The sequence below is a fragment of the Oncorhynchus kisutch genome, linkage group LG28 (genome assembly GCF_002021735.2).
Source record: "Oncorhynchus kisutch isolate 150728-3 linkage group LG28, Okis_V2, whole genome shotgun sequence".
NCBI classification, from domain to species: Eukaryota; Metazoa; Chordata; class Actinopteri; order Salmoniformes; family Salmonidae; genus Oncorhynchus; species Oncorhynchus kisutch.
In genome coordinates this window covers 12313641-12332184 of record NC_034201.2, presented here as the reverse complement: position 1 = coordinate 12332184, position 18544 = coordinate 12313641, and the positions used below count along the sequence as shown (strand labels likewise).

The window sequence follows — 18544 nt, the reverse complement described above, 5'->3', positions numbered from 1 at the left end:
TGACACTCAATGGATGAAAGATCATCATAATTCCTCTGACACTCCATGGATGAAAGATCATCATAATTCCTCTGACACTCCATGGATGAAAGATCATCATAATTCCTCTGACACTCCATGGATGAAAGATCATCATAATTCATCTGACACTCAATGGATGAAAGATCATCATAATTCCTCTGACACTCCATGGATGAAAGATCATCATAATTCCTCTGACACTCAATGGATGAAAGATCATCTTAGTGCTACGATGCTTTTGGGTAACCCAGCCCTGCTTCAAACTTGCCCTTGTCACCCACCTGAAATTATTTTGATGTATTTGATATTTGGTATTTTATTAGGATCCCCCTTAGCTTTTGCAAAAGCAGCAGCTACTCTTCCTGGGGTCCACACAAAACATGAAACATAATGACATAATACAGAACATCATTAGACAAGAACAGTTCAAGGACAGAACCTCATACATTTTTTAAAAGGCACACATGGCCTACATATCAATGCATAAACACAAACTATCTAGGTCAAATAGGGGAGAGGCACTGTGCCGCGATGTGTTGCTATATCTGTTTTTTTTTTAAACCAGGTTTGCTGTATATTTGAGCAATATGAGATGGAAAGAAGTTCCATACTATATGTTTTCTTGAATTTGTTCTGGATTTGGAGACCCCTGGTGGCATGTCTGATGGGATAAGTGTCAGAGCTGTGTGTAAGTTGACTATGCAAACCATTTGGGATTTTCAACACATTAATGTTTCTTATAAAAAGAAGAAGTGATGCAGTCAGTCTCTCCTCAACTCTCAGCTAAGAGAGACTGACATGCACAGTATTAATAGTAGCCCTCTGGTTACAATTAAGAGCAAAACGTGCCGCTCTGTTCTGGGCCTGCTGCAGCTTAACTAGGTCTTTCCTTGCAGCACTGGACCACACAACTGGACAATAATCAAGATTAGACAAAACTAGAGCCCGCAGAACTTGCTTTTTGGAGTGTGGTGTCAAAAAAAGCAGAGCATCCCTTTATTACGGATAGACCTCTCCCCATCTTTGAAACCACTGAATCAATATGTTTTGACCATGACAGTTTACAATCTAAGGTAACACCAAGAAATGTAGTCTCCTCAATTTGTTCAACAGCCACACCATTCATTACCAGATTCAGCTGAGGTCTAGCACTTAAGGAATGATTTGTACCAAATACAATGCTCCTAGTTTAAGAGATGTTCAGGACCAGTTTATTACTGGCCACTGATTCCAGAACAGACTGCAACTCTTTGTTAAGGGTTTCAGTGACATCATTAGTTGTGGTTGCTGATGCGTATATCATCAGCATACATGGACACACATGCTTTGTTTAATGCCAGTGGCAGTTCATTGGTAAAAATAGAAAATAGCAAAGGGCCTAGAGAGCTGCCCTGCGGTACACCACACTTTACATTAGAGCTGCTTCCATTAAATAAAACCCTTTGAGTTCTATTAGATAGATAGCTCTGAATCCACAATATGGCAGAGGTTGAAAAGCCATAGCATTTAAGTTTTTTCAACAACAGGTTATGTTCAATAATATCAAAGGCTGCACAGAAATCTAACAGTACAGCTCCCACAATCTTATTATTATCAATTTCTTTCAACCAATCATCAGTCATTTGTGTCAGTTCAGTACATGTTGAGTGCCCTTCTCTATAAGCATGCTGAAAGTCTGTTAATTTGTTTTCAGTGAAATAGCATTGTATTTGGTCAAACACAATTTTTTCCAACAGTTTGCTAAGAGCTGGCAGCAAGCTTATAGGTTTGCTGTTAAAACCAGTAAAGGCCGCTTTACCACTCTTGGGTAGAGGAATTACTTTGGCTTCCTTTTAGGCCTGAGGACAAAGACTTGTTAGGAGTGGCTATGGAGTCAGCTACCATCCTCAGTAGCTTTCCATCTTAAGTTGTCAATGCCAGGAGGTTTGTCATTACTGATCGTTAACAATAATTTTTTCCACCTCTCCCACACTAACTTTACACTGCTTTCCTTTCATTATTTGTTTTTTTTATACATGAATACGATTGCTCACTGTTTGTCGTGGGCATTTCCTGCCTAAGTTTGCCCACTTTGCCAATGAAATAATCATTCAAATAATCGGCAACATCAAATGGTTTTGTGATGAATAAGCCAAACTGATTTGATGAAAGATGGAGTTGAATTTGTCTTTCTAACCAGAATTGAATTTAAAGTACTACAAAGACTTTTTCCATCATTATTTTTATCATATATCTTTGCTTTATAAGGCAGGGTAGCCTAGTGGTTCGAGCGTTGGACTAGTAACCGGAAGGTTGCAAGTTCAAATCCCCGAGCTGACAAGGTACAAATCTGTCGTTCTGCCCCTGAACAGGCAGTTAACACCACTGTTCCTAGGCTGTCATTGAAAATAAGAATTTGTTCCTAACTGACTTGCCTAGTTAAATAAAATAACATTTTAATACAGTTTCTTCTTCTTTTTGTTGAGTTTAGTCACATCATTTCTCAATTTGCAGTAAGTCATCCAGTCAGATGTACAGCCAGACTCCTTTTGCACCATCTCTTTTAACCATACAGTTTTTAAATTCCTCATCAATGCATGGAGCCTTAACAGTTCTGACAGTTATTTTCTTAACAGGTGCATGTTTATCAATAACTGGAAGAAGCAATTTCATAAATGCATCAAGTGCAGCGTCTGGATGCTCCTCATTAATCACATCAGACCAACAAATATTTTTTTACATCATCCATATAAGAGCCACAGCAAAATATGTTGTATGATCTCTCATGCACTATTTTAGGCCCAGCTGTTAGAACTTTGGTTTTCCTGGATATAGGCACTATATTGTGATCACTGCATCCAATGGGTACGGATATCACTTTAGAACAAAGTCCCACAGCATTTGTAAAAATGTAATCGATACATGTGGATGTGACACTAGTGTGCTGTGCACCTCCCTTTGAACCTCAGCCATCCCTCTCCTAACCAGCTAATGAAGCAAATGCAGTCTTTGTTGGCATCTAGTGGAGAGATTATGACTGTGCAACACCCAAGAGCAAATCCACTTATCAACATGGTGGGGGTGATGGCTATTTTGAGGGCCCTGGCACTCTTCATGGATATCTGTATGTGTTTGATTGTTTTATAAGATGTTGATGGTTGTGCATTAGTAACATGTAGTCATTCTAATGCCTGACTTGACTTACCTTGATGAATATACTTCATCTCACTCATTTAGGTTTTTCCAGGTTACACCAGTTGAGGGCGCTGTCTGTCATCTCTGACTGCTCTTTCTTTTAGCAACAAGAAAACACATTCATTTGAAATGACGTATTTATTCAACACACTTATTTAGTCACATTCAAGGCAGGTATATATACATACATAGATTATCACTGTAATGGATGTAAAGTGGACATTTCTATGTAATCTATCTAGCAAATAATCATTTCTATTAATAAAGCCACCTTTAATACACTTCACCACAAACAGAGCTGATCATGCCACATTCACGTGAAACCCAATGCCTGGTTTTGCATAATATACTGTACAAATAAAATCATATTTACAAAAGCACTTCAATGCTATTGAAGATATTTTCCTGTTTTCAAAATAACACATAATTGTATTAATCTATGCCTGTACAAGATCGACATTATTCTGCAGTGTCAATGGTACCACAATGGTTGGTGTAAGAACAATTATCTGTGCTGCAAATGTGCAATTATCCGATTTGTAAATCCAGTGAGCCATGGGTGCACTAAATATGACATCATACACCATAGTATGTGGACAGCCTTTCATATTAGTGGATTCTGCTATTTCAGCCACACCCTTTGCAGACAGGTGTATAGAATCAAGCACACAGCCATTGCAATCTCTATAGACAAACATTGGCAGTAGAATGGCCTTACTGACGAGCTTCAACGTGGCACTGTCATAGGATGCCACCTTTCCAACAAGTCAGTTCATCACATTTCTGCCCTGCTAGAGCTGCCCCTGCTAGAGCTGCCCCAACAATGGTTGGTGTAAGAACAATTATCTGTGCTGCAAATGTGCAATTATCCGATTTGTAAATCCAGTGAGCCATGGGTGCACTAAATATGACATCATACACCATAGTATGTGGACAGCCTTTCATATTAGTGGATTCTGCTATTTCAGCCACACCCGTTGCAGACAGGTGTATAGAATCAAGCACACAGCCATTGCAATCTCTAGCTACTGTAAGTAGCTGTTATTTCGAAGTGGAAATATAGAGGACAACAACAGCTCAGCCACAAAGTGATGGCCACACAAGCTCATAAAACGAGACCCCCGAGTACTGAAGCACGTAAAAATCATCTGTCCTCGGTTGCAACACTCACAACCGAGTTCCAAACTGCCTCTGGAAGCAACGTCAGCACAAGAACTGTTCATCGGGTGATTCATGAAATGGGTTTCTATGGTCGAGCAGCCGCACACAAGGCTAAGATCACCATGCAAAATGCCAAGCGGCGGCTGGAGTGGTGTAAAGCTTGCCGCCGATGGACTCTGGAGCAGTAGAAATGCATTTCTGGAGTGATGAATCAAGCTTCACCATCTGGCAGATGAATCTAGGTTTGCGGATGCCAGGAGAATGCTACCTGTCCCAATGCATACTGCCAACTGTCAATTTGGTGGAGGAGCAATAATGGTCTGGGGCTGTCTCTCATGGTTCGGGCTAGGGCCCTTAGTTCCAATGAAAGGAAATCTTATCGCTACAGCATGCAATGACATTCTAGACGATTCTGTGCTTCCAACTTTGTGGCAAAAGTTTGGGGAAGGCTCCTTCCTGTTTCAGCATGACAATGCCCCCGTGCACAAAGCGAGGTCCATACATAAATGGTTTGTCGAGATCGGTGTGGAACAACTTGACTGGCCTGCACAGAGCCCTGACCTCAACTGCACACCTTTGGGAAGAAATGGAACACCAACTGCAAGCCAGGCCTAATCGCCTAACATCAGTGCCTGACCTCACTAATGCTCTTGTGGCTGAATGGAAGCAAGTCCCTGCACCAATGTTCCAACATCTAGTAGAAAGCCTTCCCAGAAGAGTGGAGGCTGTTATGGCAGCAAAGGGGGTACCAACTTCATATTAATGCCCATGATTTTGGAATGAGATGCTTGACAAGCAGGTGTCCACATACTTTTGGCCATGTAGTGTATTTCAGAGGTGTATTCCACTTGTCTGGTTATGAGAACTCAGCTTTGTAAACATAGCACTATTTGACTGATTGAAGTTTAAGGTAATTGTCAACAAACACATTTTAGCAGAGTCAAATATTTTAACTCCAAATATCTCATCATACAAGCAAGGCCAACTTCCCAACGGGGTGACATAATGAGCTGTCATTTGTTAATCGTTTTAAGATTTAATTCACACTTTTATGGATTCAGAAATCCAAGAGGTCATTATAAACTGACACAACAATCATAACTTTCATGAGATCAAATCCACTATACTTTATGAATATGAGGTATTTGAACACTTGCAAAGTAAATCACACAGCACTGAAACTACTTGACACCACATTTACACTTGCAGTGGGTGCCCTCCAGTGGATAGCTGAAAGCAATACATGAGAACAATGATGCAAGGCCAACTATTCATGGGGAACCAGGGAAAGATTCAACTATTTGAAATAACAATCAACTATGGGGATATATAAAGTATTCATAGCAGGTAGCACATTCTGGATATTCTACATTTAACACATGTAGTTCTGAAAACGCCATGGATCCCCCGATCCAAAACACCATGGATCCCCCGATCCAAAACACCATGGATCCCCCGATCCAAAACACCATGGATCACCCTCTCCCGATTCAAAACACCATGGATCCCCCGATCCAAAACACCATGGATCACCCTCTCCCGATTCAAAACACCATGGATCACCCTCTCCCGATTCAAAACACCATGGATCACCCTCTCCCGATTCAAAACACCATGGATCACCCTCTCCTGATTCAAAACACCATGGATCACCCTCTCCCGATTCAAAACACCATGGATCTCCCTCTCCCGATTCAAAACACTTATTTGGCATTCCTGACTGCACTTCACCTGTCCAGTGATAGAAACTAAGCACCTTGATCTCCGCATGTAGGTTAAAACAAGGTGTGGCATTTATCACCAAATTCATTCAGGCTCTGTGGTTTAGTTCAGGATAGTCAATTCATTATGATTTTCAAAAATACACATATTGCTAAGTATGAATAATGTACAGTTTGGAAAGCATTTAGTATAATATCTATTGGTACAGAATATGGGATTTTTTATTGATTTATTATTATTATTATTATAAACATAAAAGGGGGTGGAAATATGACCAGCAATATACACTAGATACAATATGTTTTCCATTAAAACAGTTAATAAACAAAAGATCATAAAAACACTTAAGATGTAAAGTAAGCATATACACAAACATCACATTTTTACAAAAATGTTTAGATGGTACCAGACTCCACTATAAAAGTATACTTAATCTATGAATGGAACAGTGGCATACTGTTGATACATGAGCACACAATGTTCAGATGCCCTTATGCATCTCTTTGCAGAATGATAAAGGTCATCATCCTAGTCAATCTGACGTCCGTGGTAAGATGAGGTTCAGCACACACACAAGGCAGCCTTGCGTTTCTGTGGTAGGATGACGGGAACATTGGGGGAGCGTCTCTGTCCCTTTCCACCTCGCCTCAGAGGGGTTCGGTCACTGAGTCTGCGGCGAGACGTTCTAGGGGACAAGGGACTGCGTGGAGAACGGGCCAGGCTGCGGCGAGGCATCCTGGGAGACAAGGGACTGTGAGGGGACCGACCAAGGCTGTGGTGTGCTATGCTGGGGGAGAGGGGAGTGTGTGGGGGCCTACGAAGCCTCCTCAGCAGAGGGGTGGATGGTGCTGAGAACCCTGGAGTCCCTGTGCCTTCAATTGAACAAACGTTCAAGGTTTTGTCTGTTGGGGTCACTCTCTGTGAGTCCACCTCTGCCAGGGGCTCTGAAGGGAGACAGAGACCAGCCTCACACAGGCTATTCCTCCACTCCAAAGCTGGGAGGGGGAGAAGCTCACCCACAGAGGACACAGTGTTAACCTCTGGGTTCTGCTGGAACAGGGCAGATAAACAACAGTTAACATTCTATAATCCATCAGTCATGATATGAAGCAAATCAAGCACACAGAAAGGGAGGGTTATAGCAACACTAATGTAGTTCTGAGCGATTAAACAAAATGTTGGTTACTTTCTGGTTTTCAAAACAACTAACTGACTGACATTGGTTCAATTATTTTAACTCAATTTTGCTGTTTTTTTTCTGTGAGCTTAAATGCGCACATTGTGCAGTATCTCTAGAGATAACTCAGATCAAGCCCGAACAGGGCGATGTAGTAGGGCGTTGTAGAAGACAATATTCTACATAGTTTACCACGGGGGGGGTAATTAACTATGAATTACCATAATTCATTGCACACCTAAATTATTGGTAGTTGGTATTCAGCAGTCATTTAAAGTATGTCTTATTCAACTTGAACTACTAAAATAGTGATGTTGTCAGACAGCATCTCTATAGAGATGAGATGGAACTAAATAAAGTCATCAAATAAAAACAAATGTAATATACACAACTGAAATATTTTAGTAAAGTGAATAAATGATGGTTAATAAGTGATACTCATTAGCAGTCACTCCCATCATGGGACTTTTATTAAAGGGCTTATTCTGTGTTGTTACAGCATTCAGCCCATATTACGCATAGTGCATTTAATGTTTTTTTTTTTTATGATCTTGACTGAAAACCAACCCGAACCGACCTCGGAAAGAACTAATCTCTCAGCACTAGATAAATGAGAAAACAAGGTGGCTGCCTTCATGTGGAACGTAACTGCCAATGATAGACATCCTCCAGCTCTCCCGGAGTTCTGGTCAACATCATTTTGTTAGTTTAAATCAGAACGATAAGAGAATGCAGATATGCAATTAACCAAGATCCATCACCTAACCCTGACTCAGAGGTCTGGACTGGATCAAGATGAAAAACCATAGCCAGACCACAAGCTACCTATTTAGCGGCTCTATGTCTAATCGTTGTTGTTTTTTTCTCTTCAATTCTGCATTATCAGCATCACAAGTGCACTGCAGGGAAAACGGGAGAAGATCAAACAAGTCCCACCCCCTCACCCTGAATAAGCCCACGCTCCACTTAAGAGGGCCGTGAAAAGGCTGTGGCAGCAGAAACCTCTTTCTCAAAGCTAAGGATCCAGATCACATTCTGTGCATGTGTTATTTAACTAATTTCTTCCCTACGTAGCTGCCGCTCACACTCCCATTCCTTCAGCTTCTCTCTTTACTAACCAACTTTTGAACCATGTTCTAGCCAGTCTCTGCCTCATTTCTGAACAGCTGAAATAAAATAAAAACCCTGCAGCGATTCGAACCAACATTCCAAAAGAGATATAGCCTACTATGAAGGCTACAACCTTCCCTGTCTGTTGTAACGGATATTGCAGTTGCACAAGCAGGACGCAGTCCCTACAAAAATCTGTGTTGTGTGTGATGTAGGCTATAGTTGCTGCCATAACGTAGACGCAGTTCCTGGAAGAAAAATAATAACACTACCACTAGACTACGTCTCTCTGCCTTCTGCTTAGCCAGTGTTCGCAATGATGAAACATTCGATCTCTAATTAGACGAACAGTACGTGTCGGTGTCTTGCTTGTGTTTTATATGCTGCCTAGACAGCTTCATGTAAGTCCTCACTTCAGTTTTGCATTGGGGCTAAACACAATCTGAGTTTTTCCTCGCTTCTTTCTCGATGATCCTGCAAGAACCGCACGAGTAGGCTACCTAGCTGTTCCATCTCTGGGCAGCCAAGCCGGTCACTAGAATCTGACAAGGGGCGAGTTCGTTTTGCGTCGACATGTAAATAGTTCTGTATGTCATCTTAATTCCCCCTCTGAAAAAAAGAACACAACATCGTGATCATGCTTGATCGCCTAATCTTTTGCAATAGTCTGAATATGTCGACCATGTCTTTTGTGGACAACATGAACGACACCAGACAAAGGCGTTCGTCGCTGATTTAGGAGGGGCAAGCGGCAGCGGAGCAGGCAGCTGAGTGAGCTCAACTATGTCAAATAAATCTGTAAGGACAGGAAAGCGGTATGGGAGTGTGCAGGGGCAAAAAAAAAAAAATCAACAATGCACATGTGCAGAAATATCTGTATTCTTATCCGCAGCAAACCAAGTTCAAGAAAATAAAGAACCGCAGCCACTCCGTTTACAGAACACGTCTGCCTGCTCTCTAGTTTCCCCTCTCTTACTAAAACACTAGACGGCTGCTTCTTTGAATGGGCCAACAGTACACAAGATGCACAGGTCTGTTAAAGTCAGAGTCCCTCTTAATATGGGAATACAGAAATCGGGGCCCACTCATCGTTAGCAGCTTTGTCTCCCTGTGCAAAAACAGCATCCCTGAGTGTAGCTACACTCCAACTGCTTGGTGTGAACACAAGCAATGTAGCCTAGCTGAACATTTAACAGTTGAGGGTAGTGACACTCCTAAATGTTTAATTATTGTTTTACAGTTCCCTACATCTGTATACATCTGAAATGTGACACCTTCAAATCTTAAAAACGATATATATTTTTTTACAACAAATGTCAATGACGTGGCCTTCATTTGAACAATTATCAATCACACGCTTGTACACGTTCATTTACAATTTACTTAGTGGACAGTCACCTCACTCCCATTCTAGGTGTCGCCAATGCCCATGTTCTTCATCAAAACAGACCTCCCCATCCTCCTCCTCTGTCTGTCCCAAAAAAACAAAAAGTCGTCTTGGTGAAGGAGCGGTCAGATTCTACGAAGCAGCCGTAAACGCCTGGAAAGACCCACTGACACTGGGGTTCCAGGTCGCACTAGCAATTCTGCTTTGTAATCAAGGCTTCAAATACAATGTTCAATGAAATGCACATAAAACAAACACAGGTTACATTTAAGCCTGGTGGAAGTATTCAAATGGGATGGTGCTGTTCTAAGTTACCCTTGGTACGTACCATAATGGGGCCGTCGTAACGGCGGGGAGAGTTTGCGGTTGTAACGGGGGGGATCTTATCAAGGCCCTCTGCCATATTGACATAGAGCTCCTGTAGGTGCATGGTCATGGGTGGCTCATCAGGGTGCTGCACGGTTATCACTATGACCGTTGTGTTGTCTGCACGGAGCATGCGCTGGCGCCAGAACAGCAAGGCCGTGCATCCTAACCGTTTGGCACAGGACCATCCCTTAGGGCCCTAAGAGCAGACATAGTGACACCATCAACCTGTTAGAAGGGCATCGGCAGACAGCCAAGACGGTTTGGTCTGAATGGGAAACAAGAAGCTCTGGCTTACCACCATCTGATCGTGGCACTCACACATAGCGACAGCATCCTTAGCTGGCATCATGTTCCACAATCCATCACTACCCAGGATGATGTAGCGGTGCTTCTTAGGGTCAATGGTCATTACAGTGACATCAGGCTCTGGAGAGACCACAAACTCCCCACTGTAGAAGTCATAGCTCCACAGGTCCCCTTTCAACAACAAACCACACACACACGCTTCATCACTGGGCAAATATTAAATGAAATGATTGGATGACAAGCTTACTGGAAATCATACTGTTTGCATAAAGGCAGCAGAGCGGTAAGGTATCTAGTGGAGGGCAGAGGAAACTTGTGTTTAGGCCAACAGTGTAGTGCTTACCCAAAGCTCTGGCCACAGCGAGAAAGGGAATCTGGTCTATGACAGTGCTCCTCCTGACAGGGCCATTGTGGGTCAGTCTGGGCCTCTTCCACACCACACGGTTCACCCCGGACTTCTTCACTACACTGAAAAAGGACACAAGCACAACAGGCACGGAGGATTTATTATGTGATCATATCCTGAACAAAAATATCAAAATGCAACAATTACAGTTCATAAGTTCATACAAGGAAATCAGTCAATTGAAATGATTTCATTAGGCCCTAATCTATGGATTTCACATGATTGGTCAGGGGTGCAGCAATGGGTGGGCCTTGGAGAGCATAGGCCCACCCACTTGGCAGACAGGTCAACCCACAGAATTAGTTTTTCCCTACAAAATGGCTTTATTAGCTTTATTACAGACAGAAATACTCATCAGCATCCCCCACGATCCCTCAGGTGAAGAAGCCGGATGTGTCGGTTCTGGGCGGGTGTTGTTACACTTGGTCTGCAGTAACAGACTCATTGGTCGGTCGGCCGGCTACTTTTTCTACTTCATAAATTTAACTTGGCTTCATTTCATTTAAAAGGTTCAATTCCCTCGTCAGAAAAGTCTGTATAGCCTTCTCCCGCTAGAATGAACAATACACAGTACATCTTCTAGTAATCTATTGATAGAACAGGTCACAGGTCAGTCACAAAGTGGGCGATGACAGGGTAACTGCTGGTTAACTGCTGGTAACCCAATTGTGCACCACCCCATGGGTCTCCCGGTCGCGGACAGCTGCGACAGAACCTGGACTCTAACCAGGATCTCTAGTGGCACTTCTAGCACTGCGATGCAGTGCCTTAGACCACTGCGCCAGTCCGGAGGCTGTTGGTGTGTGTCGCAACCGAGGAAAGACGATTTTTAGGCACTTCAGCACTCGGTGGTCCCGTTTTGTGAGCTCGTGTGGCTACCACTTCGCTGCTGAGACGTTATTGCTCCTAGACATTTCCACTTCACAATAACAACACAGTTGACCGGGCCAGCTCTAGCAGGGCAGACATTTGACGATCTATATTGTTACTCAACAGAGAATCTGTGTTTACATGACAGAACACCACATTTGTTATTATGTTTTTTCCACAATAAAAGAAATTGAAAGAGTACACTATATTTAGTTATTGCCAAAAATAAATTACAATAAGAGTAGACTACATTACCTTTTCTGACGAGATTATTAATCTCCCGCCTTCCCTCAAAGTCCCACACACAGTGATTGACAGGTCCAAAACCCTACCAACTCTGACAAACATCCTGCCCCCCTCCCTTACAACTCCACCCACAGTGATTAATTGACAGGCCAAACCGCTAAAGGGATAGTTAACCCAAATAACAAACTGACACATTGGTTTCTTTACAGCCAGAGCCAATAAAATACATAATTTGAAGAACAATTTGTCTGGCTACTCCCATGTACATACGGAACACACTGGGCACTGACACAAACTGAGACTGTAGTGTCCACTCCAACTCACCTGCCCCCAAGTCTCTCAATGCGCTCCTTCTCTTTGGGAAGTTCAGGTTTGTGGTCCTGTGTGACCTCCAAGGCCCTGATGTTCTTTTCACCGGGCTCTTTCACCCCAACAACCACTGCAGAGTCCCCCACATGGGCTACGTACATCAGATCCCCCCGGATCAGCACTATACTGGCCGTTGTTCCTGCAGTACTGGGCTGGCCGGTCAGAGTCTTGGGCCACTCAGCTGTAGGATTAAGATGGGGAAAGCATTGGAGAACATTATTATGAACAAACAACTTGCAGCAACACAGATGAGTGGATGTGACAATTGGCATTCGGCCATCATATGAAAGAAGTGTATTCAGATTAGAGGAAATCGGGAGACCTTTGGATGACACATGTCAGAGGTTGAGACAAGAACACGCTTGTCATGAGAGAAACTCATCATTGCTTTTGGAACATAAGGTTGACATGCTTACCTTTTATGCTCTACTTGCAGAGCTAGTAGGTATTCACAAACCCCCAAAATTGTTTTGTCTTCCCAAACCCCCGAGCAATAACGTTACATAGAAAATACCTGCTCATAAAATTGCCAGTTAATAGCTAATATTAAAAGGGATGGATATCAGAACTGTAGCAGAGGGGACAAGGCGATCATATTTGGTAGTAGCAGCAGCAAAAATGCATTAGTTAGCTACAGACTGTACAGTAGCTAGCTAAACCAGTTATTGTGGCGCCATAATTTCGCAACAATAACTTGGCGTTGTTGGCTAGCTAGCAGGTAGATCGCGTCAGTCAGCGAAGAAGATACAACCACGAGCTAACTAGTTCACTTACGTAGCTCTTTCCACATATCATGGTGGCAGGCAATGAACCCCTTTCGAATTGCTTCACAGACTTCTCCTTGATCTTCTGACCAAAACCCCCTTTGCTTTTTCAGAATACCCCACAGATTGTCTCGGGCAAAATGAGCAGCTTCTCGCCCTCCGTGACCGTCAAATACACCAAAAAACGCCACAGACTTCCGAACGACCGTGTGCACTGCTGGAACTTCTGCCTGGGAAATGTCCCCATGCTTCTCACATGTTATGTTTTCTGTCCACATTGCACTAACATGCACCGATTCTTGAACGTTTTCGGGGGAATTGCTTATTATGGTCTGCTCAGTATGACCATTCTCCTGTTTCTCTACTTTTGACTCCCCTTGTTGTTCTACCGAATTCAGACCACCCTCTGCTGGCTCTGGCTCAGGCGGTTCGTACTCCACTTTAAACTCAATAACATCCTCCATGTATCTCCTTCCCCCTTGCTCGGAAAATGCACTAACTCGGAAAATTAATGCGTCGTTCATGGCCATGAAAAATCCAAGCAAAGCTATACAATAAATACTTGTCCACCGGTTATGCTAAACCGTGTTTGAAGCCAAAATGTGCAATGATATCTGGATCGAAAAACCTTTTTCCCCGTTCCTTCTTTGCTTCTGTTTATTTTTCGACGATAGGTCGTAAGGTATTTGAACCGCCTGTGTGAAAATAGCCACAATAATGGAATTTACAGTTTGCCTTAAAAAAATAAAAGTCCCCAATTGAAACATCCAAACAGGATACACAGAGGAATAATACCATATTTGGACTAGATCATGTTTAACCAGGTTGGAATGTTTTTATATAGCTTCAAAATAAATACAATAACGAATTAATTTGACAATTAATAGTAAAGTTCAAATCCCACTGTGGATGTATTAGACTGCATTAATTGCTTTGGGGGCATACATATATGCACTGTACAGCCTTCCCTATGGAGTGTGCACCCATGAAGTGGGTTATCAGTTTACTCAGTGAGTCCAATTCTAAAGAGTATACACAAATATTAGCATCATAGCTCTTATTGCAGAACTTTGACTGCGGAGAATCCCCTCCACAGTTGGTCTATTGTGAGTGTTGAACATTCATATTATATTGTGAAGCCTTATCTATAGTGTCCACCCATGAAATGGGTATCAGTCTACTCAGTACACCCACATATTACAATTCCAAAGAGTTTAAACAAATATTAGCTTCATAGCTTTTATCTCAGGAATTTGAAACCACTGTGAAGTGAGCCACATTAGCTAACCGGTCAGCCTATAATAAATATTGAACATTCATATTACACTATTGTACAGCCTTGCATATAGTGTGCTCCGGGGGAGAACAACTTCTCTCTCTCTTTGAAGCCACAGAAGTTCAAGGCCGACCACGTTGTTAGCAGAAAACAGTATTATAGTGCATGGGAAAATGTACACTTTTTTTAAAGACAATCATGGTACCAATAATTGCTTCTAATAAACCAGATTGAACCAATTATTGTAAAATCGCACACAGAATAAATTATACGGATAATTTGGTTGCTAATGGTAGACTGCAGTACCCCAATCGGCCTTCAATAAAATTACTCAATGAGAGGCTGCAACACTGAGCTAGCCTGCAATGTCATTTCCTGGAGTATTTCGTATTTATATTGAACACAAATATAAACGCAACATCAACCATTCCAAAGATTTTACTGAGTTACAGTTCATATTAAGGAAATCAGTCAATTTAAATAAATAAATGTAGCCCTAATCTAAGGATTTCACATGACTGGGCAAGGGTGCAGCGATTTTAGGCGCTGCATCTCAGTGCAAGAGGTGTCACAACAGTCCCGTGTTCTAATCCAGGCTGTATCACATCCGGCCGTGATTGGGAGTCCCATAGGGCCGAGCACAATTGCCCCCAGAGTCGTCCTGGGTAGGCCGTCATTGTTAATAAGAATTTGTTCTTAACTGACTTGCCTAGTTAAATAAGGGTCAAATAAAAAAAACAGCTCTGGTGGACATTCCTGCAGTCAGCATGCCAGTTGCATGCTCCCTCAACATGAGTCATTTGTTGCATTGTGTTGTGTGACAAAACTGCACATTTTAAAGTATCCTTTTATTGTCCCCAGCACAAGGTGCACCTGTGTAATGATCATGCTGTTTAATCAGCTTCTTGATATGCCACACCTGTCAGGTGAATGGATTATCTTGGCTAAGGAGAAATGCTCACTAACAGGGATGTATACAAATGTGTGCCCAACATTTTAAAGAAATAAGCTTTTTGTGTGTACAAAACATTTCTGGGATTTTGTATTTCAACTCATGAAACATGGGACCAACGCTTTACATGTTGCGTTTATATTTTTGTTCAGTGTAGTATTTATTCGGATCCCCAATTAGCTACTGCCGAGGCAGCGACTACTCTTCCTGGGGTCCAAACAGGAAATAACAATAAAATACACAATATACATAAACCTACATTTACATAAAATAACATTTAAATTGATTGGTCGCATACACATATTTAGCAGATATTATTGTGGGTGTAGCGAAATGCTTGTGTTCCTAGCTCCAACAATGCAGTAATATCTAACAATACACAAAATACAAATCTAAAATTAAAAGAATGAATTAAGAAATATATAAATATTACGACAAGCAATGTCGGAGTTCAGAGTATCATTTTTTTTTTAAACAGTACATTCAGAAAGAATTCAGATCCCTTTACTTTAACATTTTGTTACGTTACAGCCTTATTCTAAATCTACACACAATACCCTATTATGACAAAGAAAAAACTGATTTTTAGTTATTTTTTTCAATTTATAAAATTAAACTGAAATATCACATTTACATAAGTATTCAGACCCTTTACTCAGTACTTTGTTTAAGCACCTTTGGCAGTGATTACAGGGTCGAGTATTCTTATGTATGAAGCTACAAGCTTGGCACACTTGTATTTGGGGAGTTTCTCCCATTCTTCTCTGCAGATCCTCTCAAGCTCTGTCAGGCAGGATGGGGAGCGTCGCTGCACAACTACTTTCAGGTTCCAGAGATTTTAGATCGGGGGCTCTGGCTGGGCCACTCAGGGATATTCAGAGACTTGTCCCGACTCCACTCCTGCATTTCCTTGGCTGTGTGCTTAGGTTTGTTGTGCTGTTGGAAGGTGAACCTTCACCCCAGTCAGAGGTTCTGAGCACTCTGGAGCAGGTTTTCATCAAGGATCTCTCTGTACTTTTCTCTGTTCATCTTTCCCTGGATCCTGACTAGTCTCCCTGTCCCTGCCGCTGAAAAACATCCACACAGCATGATGCTGCCACCACCATGCTTCACCGTATGGATGTTGCCAGGTTTTCTCCAGACGTGACACTTGGCATTCAGGCCAAGTAGAAGTTGGCTTACCATGGGGACGGGCCATCAGAAATAGATTGCCTGGTAATGGACAAATATATCCCACCGCCGAAAAGTGCCATGCTGCCCAGAGCAACCCCCCATCAGTTGACACCCTGGTTGCTTTATTAGAAAATCACCAGGTTACAGTACAGATGTTGCGAATCAGGAGGCCAGAGCCCAGTAGACCTGAATTCAAGGCCGAACTAACGTATGGTAGAAAGGGAGGCGCCTATTTGAACCCTGCTTCAAGACGGCCTCCTATTACTGAAGCCAGATCATCCCCGAGGCGGCGGCCGCTAGTTAGCGTGGACCAGAGAAGGTATTACACCTGTGGCCAGGAGGGACACCTGGCCTGGAGTTGCCTGGGATATGACTAGTCCCTGCCTCAGAGAAGACCACCAGAAGGTGCGAGTACATCACAACCTGCTGGGCCCATGAAGCCACTGCAGCCCCACAGAACCCCATCAAAATAGGCAGTCAGGATACGGCCGCCTTGTTGGACACAGGTAGTATGTTCACTTTCATCAAGCCTCTACTTCAGTGGAAGTTCATTAGTATCACAGAAAACAATAATGGTCCAAGCCAGCTGCCTTACAGTACACCACACTAGAATTTGCATCAGAGAGGCTTCCATTAAAGAAAACCCTCTGTGTTCTATTGGATAGATAACGGTCCATCCATTATAAGGCAGAGGATGTTAATCCATAACACCTAAGTTTTCAGCAATATGTTATGATCAATGATATCAAAGGCTGCGCTGAAGTCTAACAAAACAGCTCCCACAATCTTCTTATCAATTTCTTTCAGCCATTTGTGTCACCACTGAGCATGTTGAGTTCCCTTCCCTACAGGCATGTTGAAAGTCTGTTAATTTGTTAACTGTAAAATAACATTGTATTTGGTCAAACATAATGTTTTCCAAAGCTTTGATAAGAACCGGTTCTAGGCTGATTGGTCTGCTGTTTGAACCATTGCTATAACCGTAGCTATTTTTTGGCCGAGGACTGACCTTTGCTTCCCTCCAGGCCTGTGGGCACGCTCCGCGTTCTAGGCTTAGATTGAAGATGTGCCAAATAGGAGTCGCAATGTACTCCACTACCAACCTCAGTAATTTACCATCGAGGTGGTTTGTCCTTATTTACAGATAGCAATACTTTTTTCAACTCTTCCACACTTTGAAGAATTCAAAGCTGCAGTGCTTATCTTTTGTTATTTGGTCCGTTATGCGTGATTATGAAGTCTCTGCATTTGATTTTTGTATGTAGTGTCTAAATGTGCTAATCTTGTCAACAAATGAGTTATTAAAGTAGTTAGCAATATCAAAGGGTTTTGTTATGAATGAGCCATCAGCCTCAATGAAGGATGGAGCTGAGTTGGCTTTTCTGCCTAAAATGTAATTTTAGGGACTCCAAAGCGCTTTACTATCATTCTTTATATCATGTATCTTTGTTACATAGTATAGTTTTTATCTTATTTTTGTTTAGTCACTTGATTTGTCAATTTACTGTATGTTTGCCAATCTGCTGTGTTGCCAGACTTATTTTCCATTCCCTAGCCTCATCCCTCTCAGCCATACAGTTTTAACAGTCAGTTTCTTTATGGCTGTCAGTAACCGGAAGAAGCAATGTCATAAATGCTTTAAAGATGTGAAAAATATTTGTTGGTCTGATGTGTGTAATGAGGAACATCCTGACGCTGCACTTAACATAGGAATCATTGCCAAACCTATTGTATGACCGCTTATACACTATTTTAGGTTCAGTCTTAGTAACTTGGGTTTCCTAGACATGGCTATTATATTATGTTGGGGTGGCAGGGTAGACTAGTGGTTAGAGCAGTGGACTAGCAACCGGAAGGTTGCAAGTTCAAACCCCAGAGCTGACATGGTACAAATCTGTCGTTCTGCCCCTGAACAGGCCTAGGCCATCATTGAAAATAAGAATTTGTTCTTAACTGATTTGCCTAGTTAAATAAATATGTTCACTACATCTGATGGGTGTGGATACTGTTAAGAGTGGATTTCTGCAGCATTAATAAAGATGTGGCCAATACAAGTTGATG

At 42.2% G+C, this 18544-nt stretch overlaps 1 protein-coding gene across 5 annotated transcripts; it reads right to left on the bottom strand.

Annotated features, from left to right (window-relative positions):
• Nucleotides 1–6290: 6290 nt before the first annotated feature.
• LOC109872804 (protein phosphatase 1D) lies at nucleotides 6291–13849 on the bottom strand. 5 transcript variants are annotated; one of them, XM_020464143.2, is made up of 7 exons: nucleotides 13093–13849; nucleotides 12274–12499; nucleotides 10771–10895; nucleotides 10417–10598; nucleotides 10081–10317; nucleotides 9764–9836; nucleotides 6291–7125 (listed from the first exon to the last, which is right to left on the bottom strand). In XM_020464143.2, the coding sequence occupies exons 1-6, from the start codon at nucleotides 13610–13612 to the stop codon at nucleotides 9765–9767; spliced, it is 1362 nt and encodes a 453-aa protein (XP_020319732.1). In that variant the 5' UTR covers nucleotides 13613–13849; the 3' UTR covers nucleotides 6291–7125; nucleotide 9764. The 5 variants fall into 5 exon arrangements, with proteins under 5 accessions (XP_020319732.1, XP_020319733.1, XP_020319730.1 ...); XM_020464144.2 differs by having other exon boundaries at nucleotides 6291–7128; nucleotides 13093–13815; XM_031807966.1 differs by having other exon boundaries at nucleotides 7012–7125; nucleotides 9742–9836; nucleotides 13093–13790.
• Nucleotides 13850–18544: the final 4695 nt, after the last annotated feature.

Excerpts from the sequence above, each read along its gene's own strand:
- LOC109872804 (XM_020464141.2), bottom strand. The coding sequence starts at position 13,612 with ATGGCCATGAACGACGCATTAATTTTCCGAGTTAGTGCATTTTCCGAG. Across the intron at positions 12,500-13,092 it reads TGATATGTGGAAAGAGCTAC|CTGAGTGGCCCAAGACTCTG; the intron begins GTAAGTGAACTA and ends TTAATCCTACAG. Across the intron at positions 10,896-12,273 it reads ATTGAGAGACTTGGGGGCAG|TGTAGTGAAGAAGTCCGGGG; the intron begins GTGAGTTGGAGT and ends GTCCTTTTTCAG.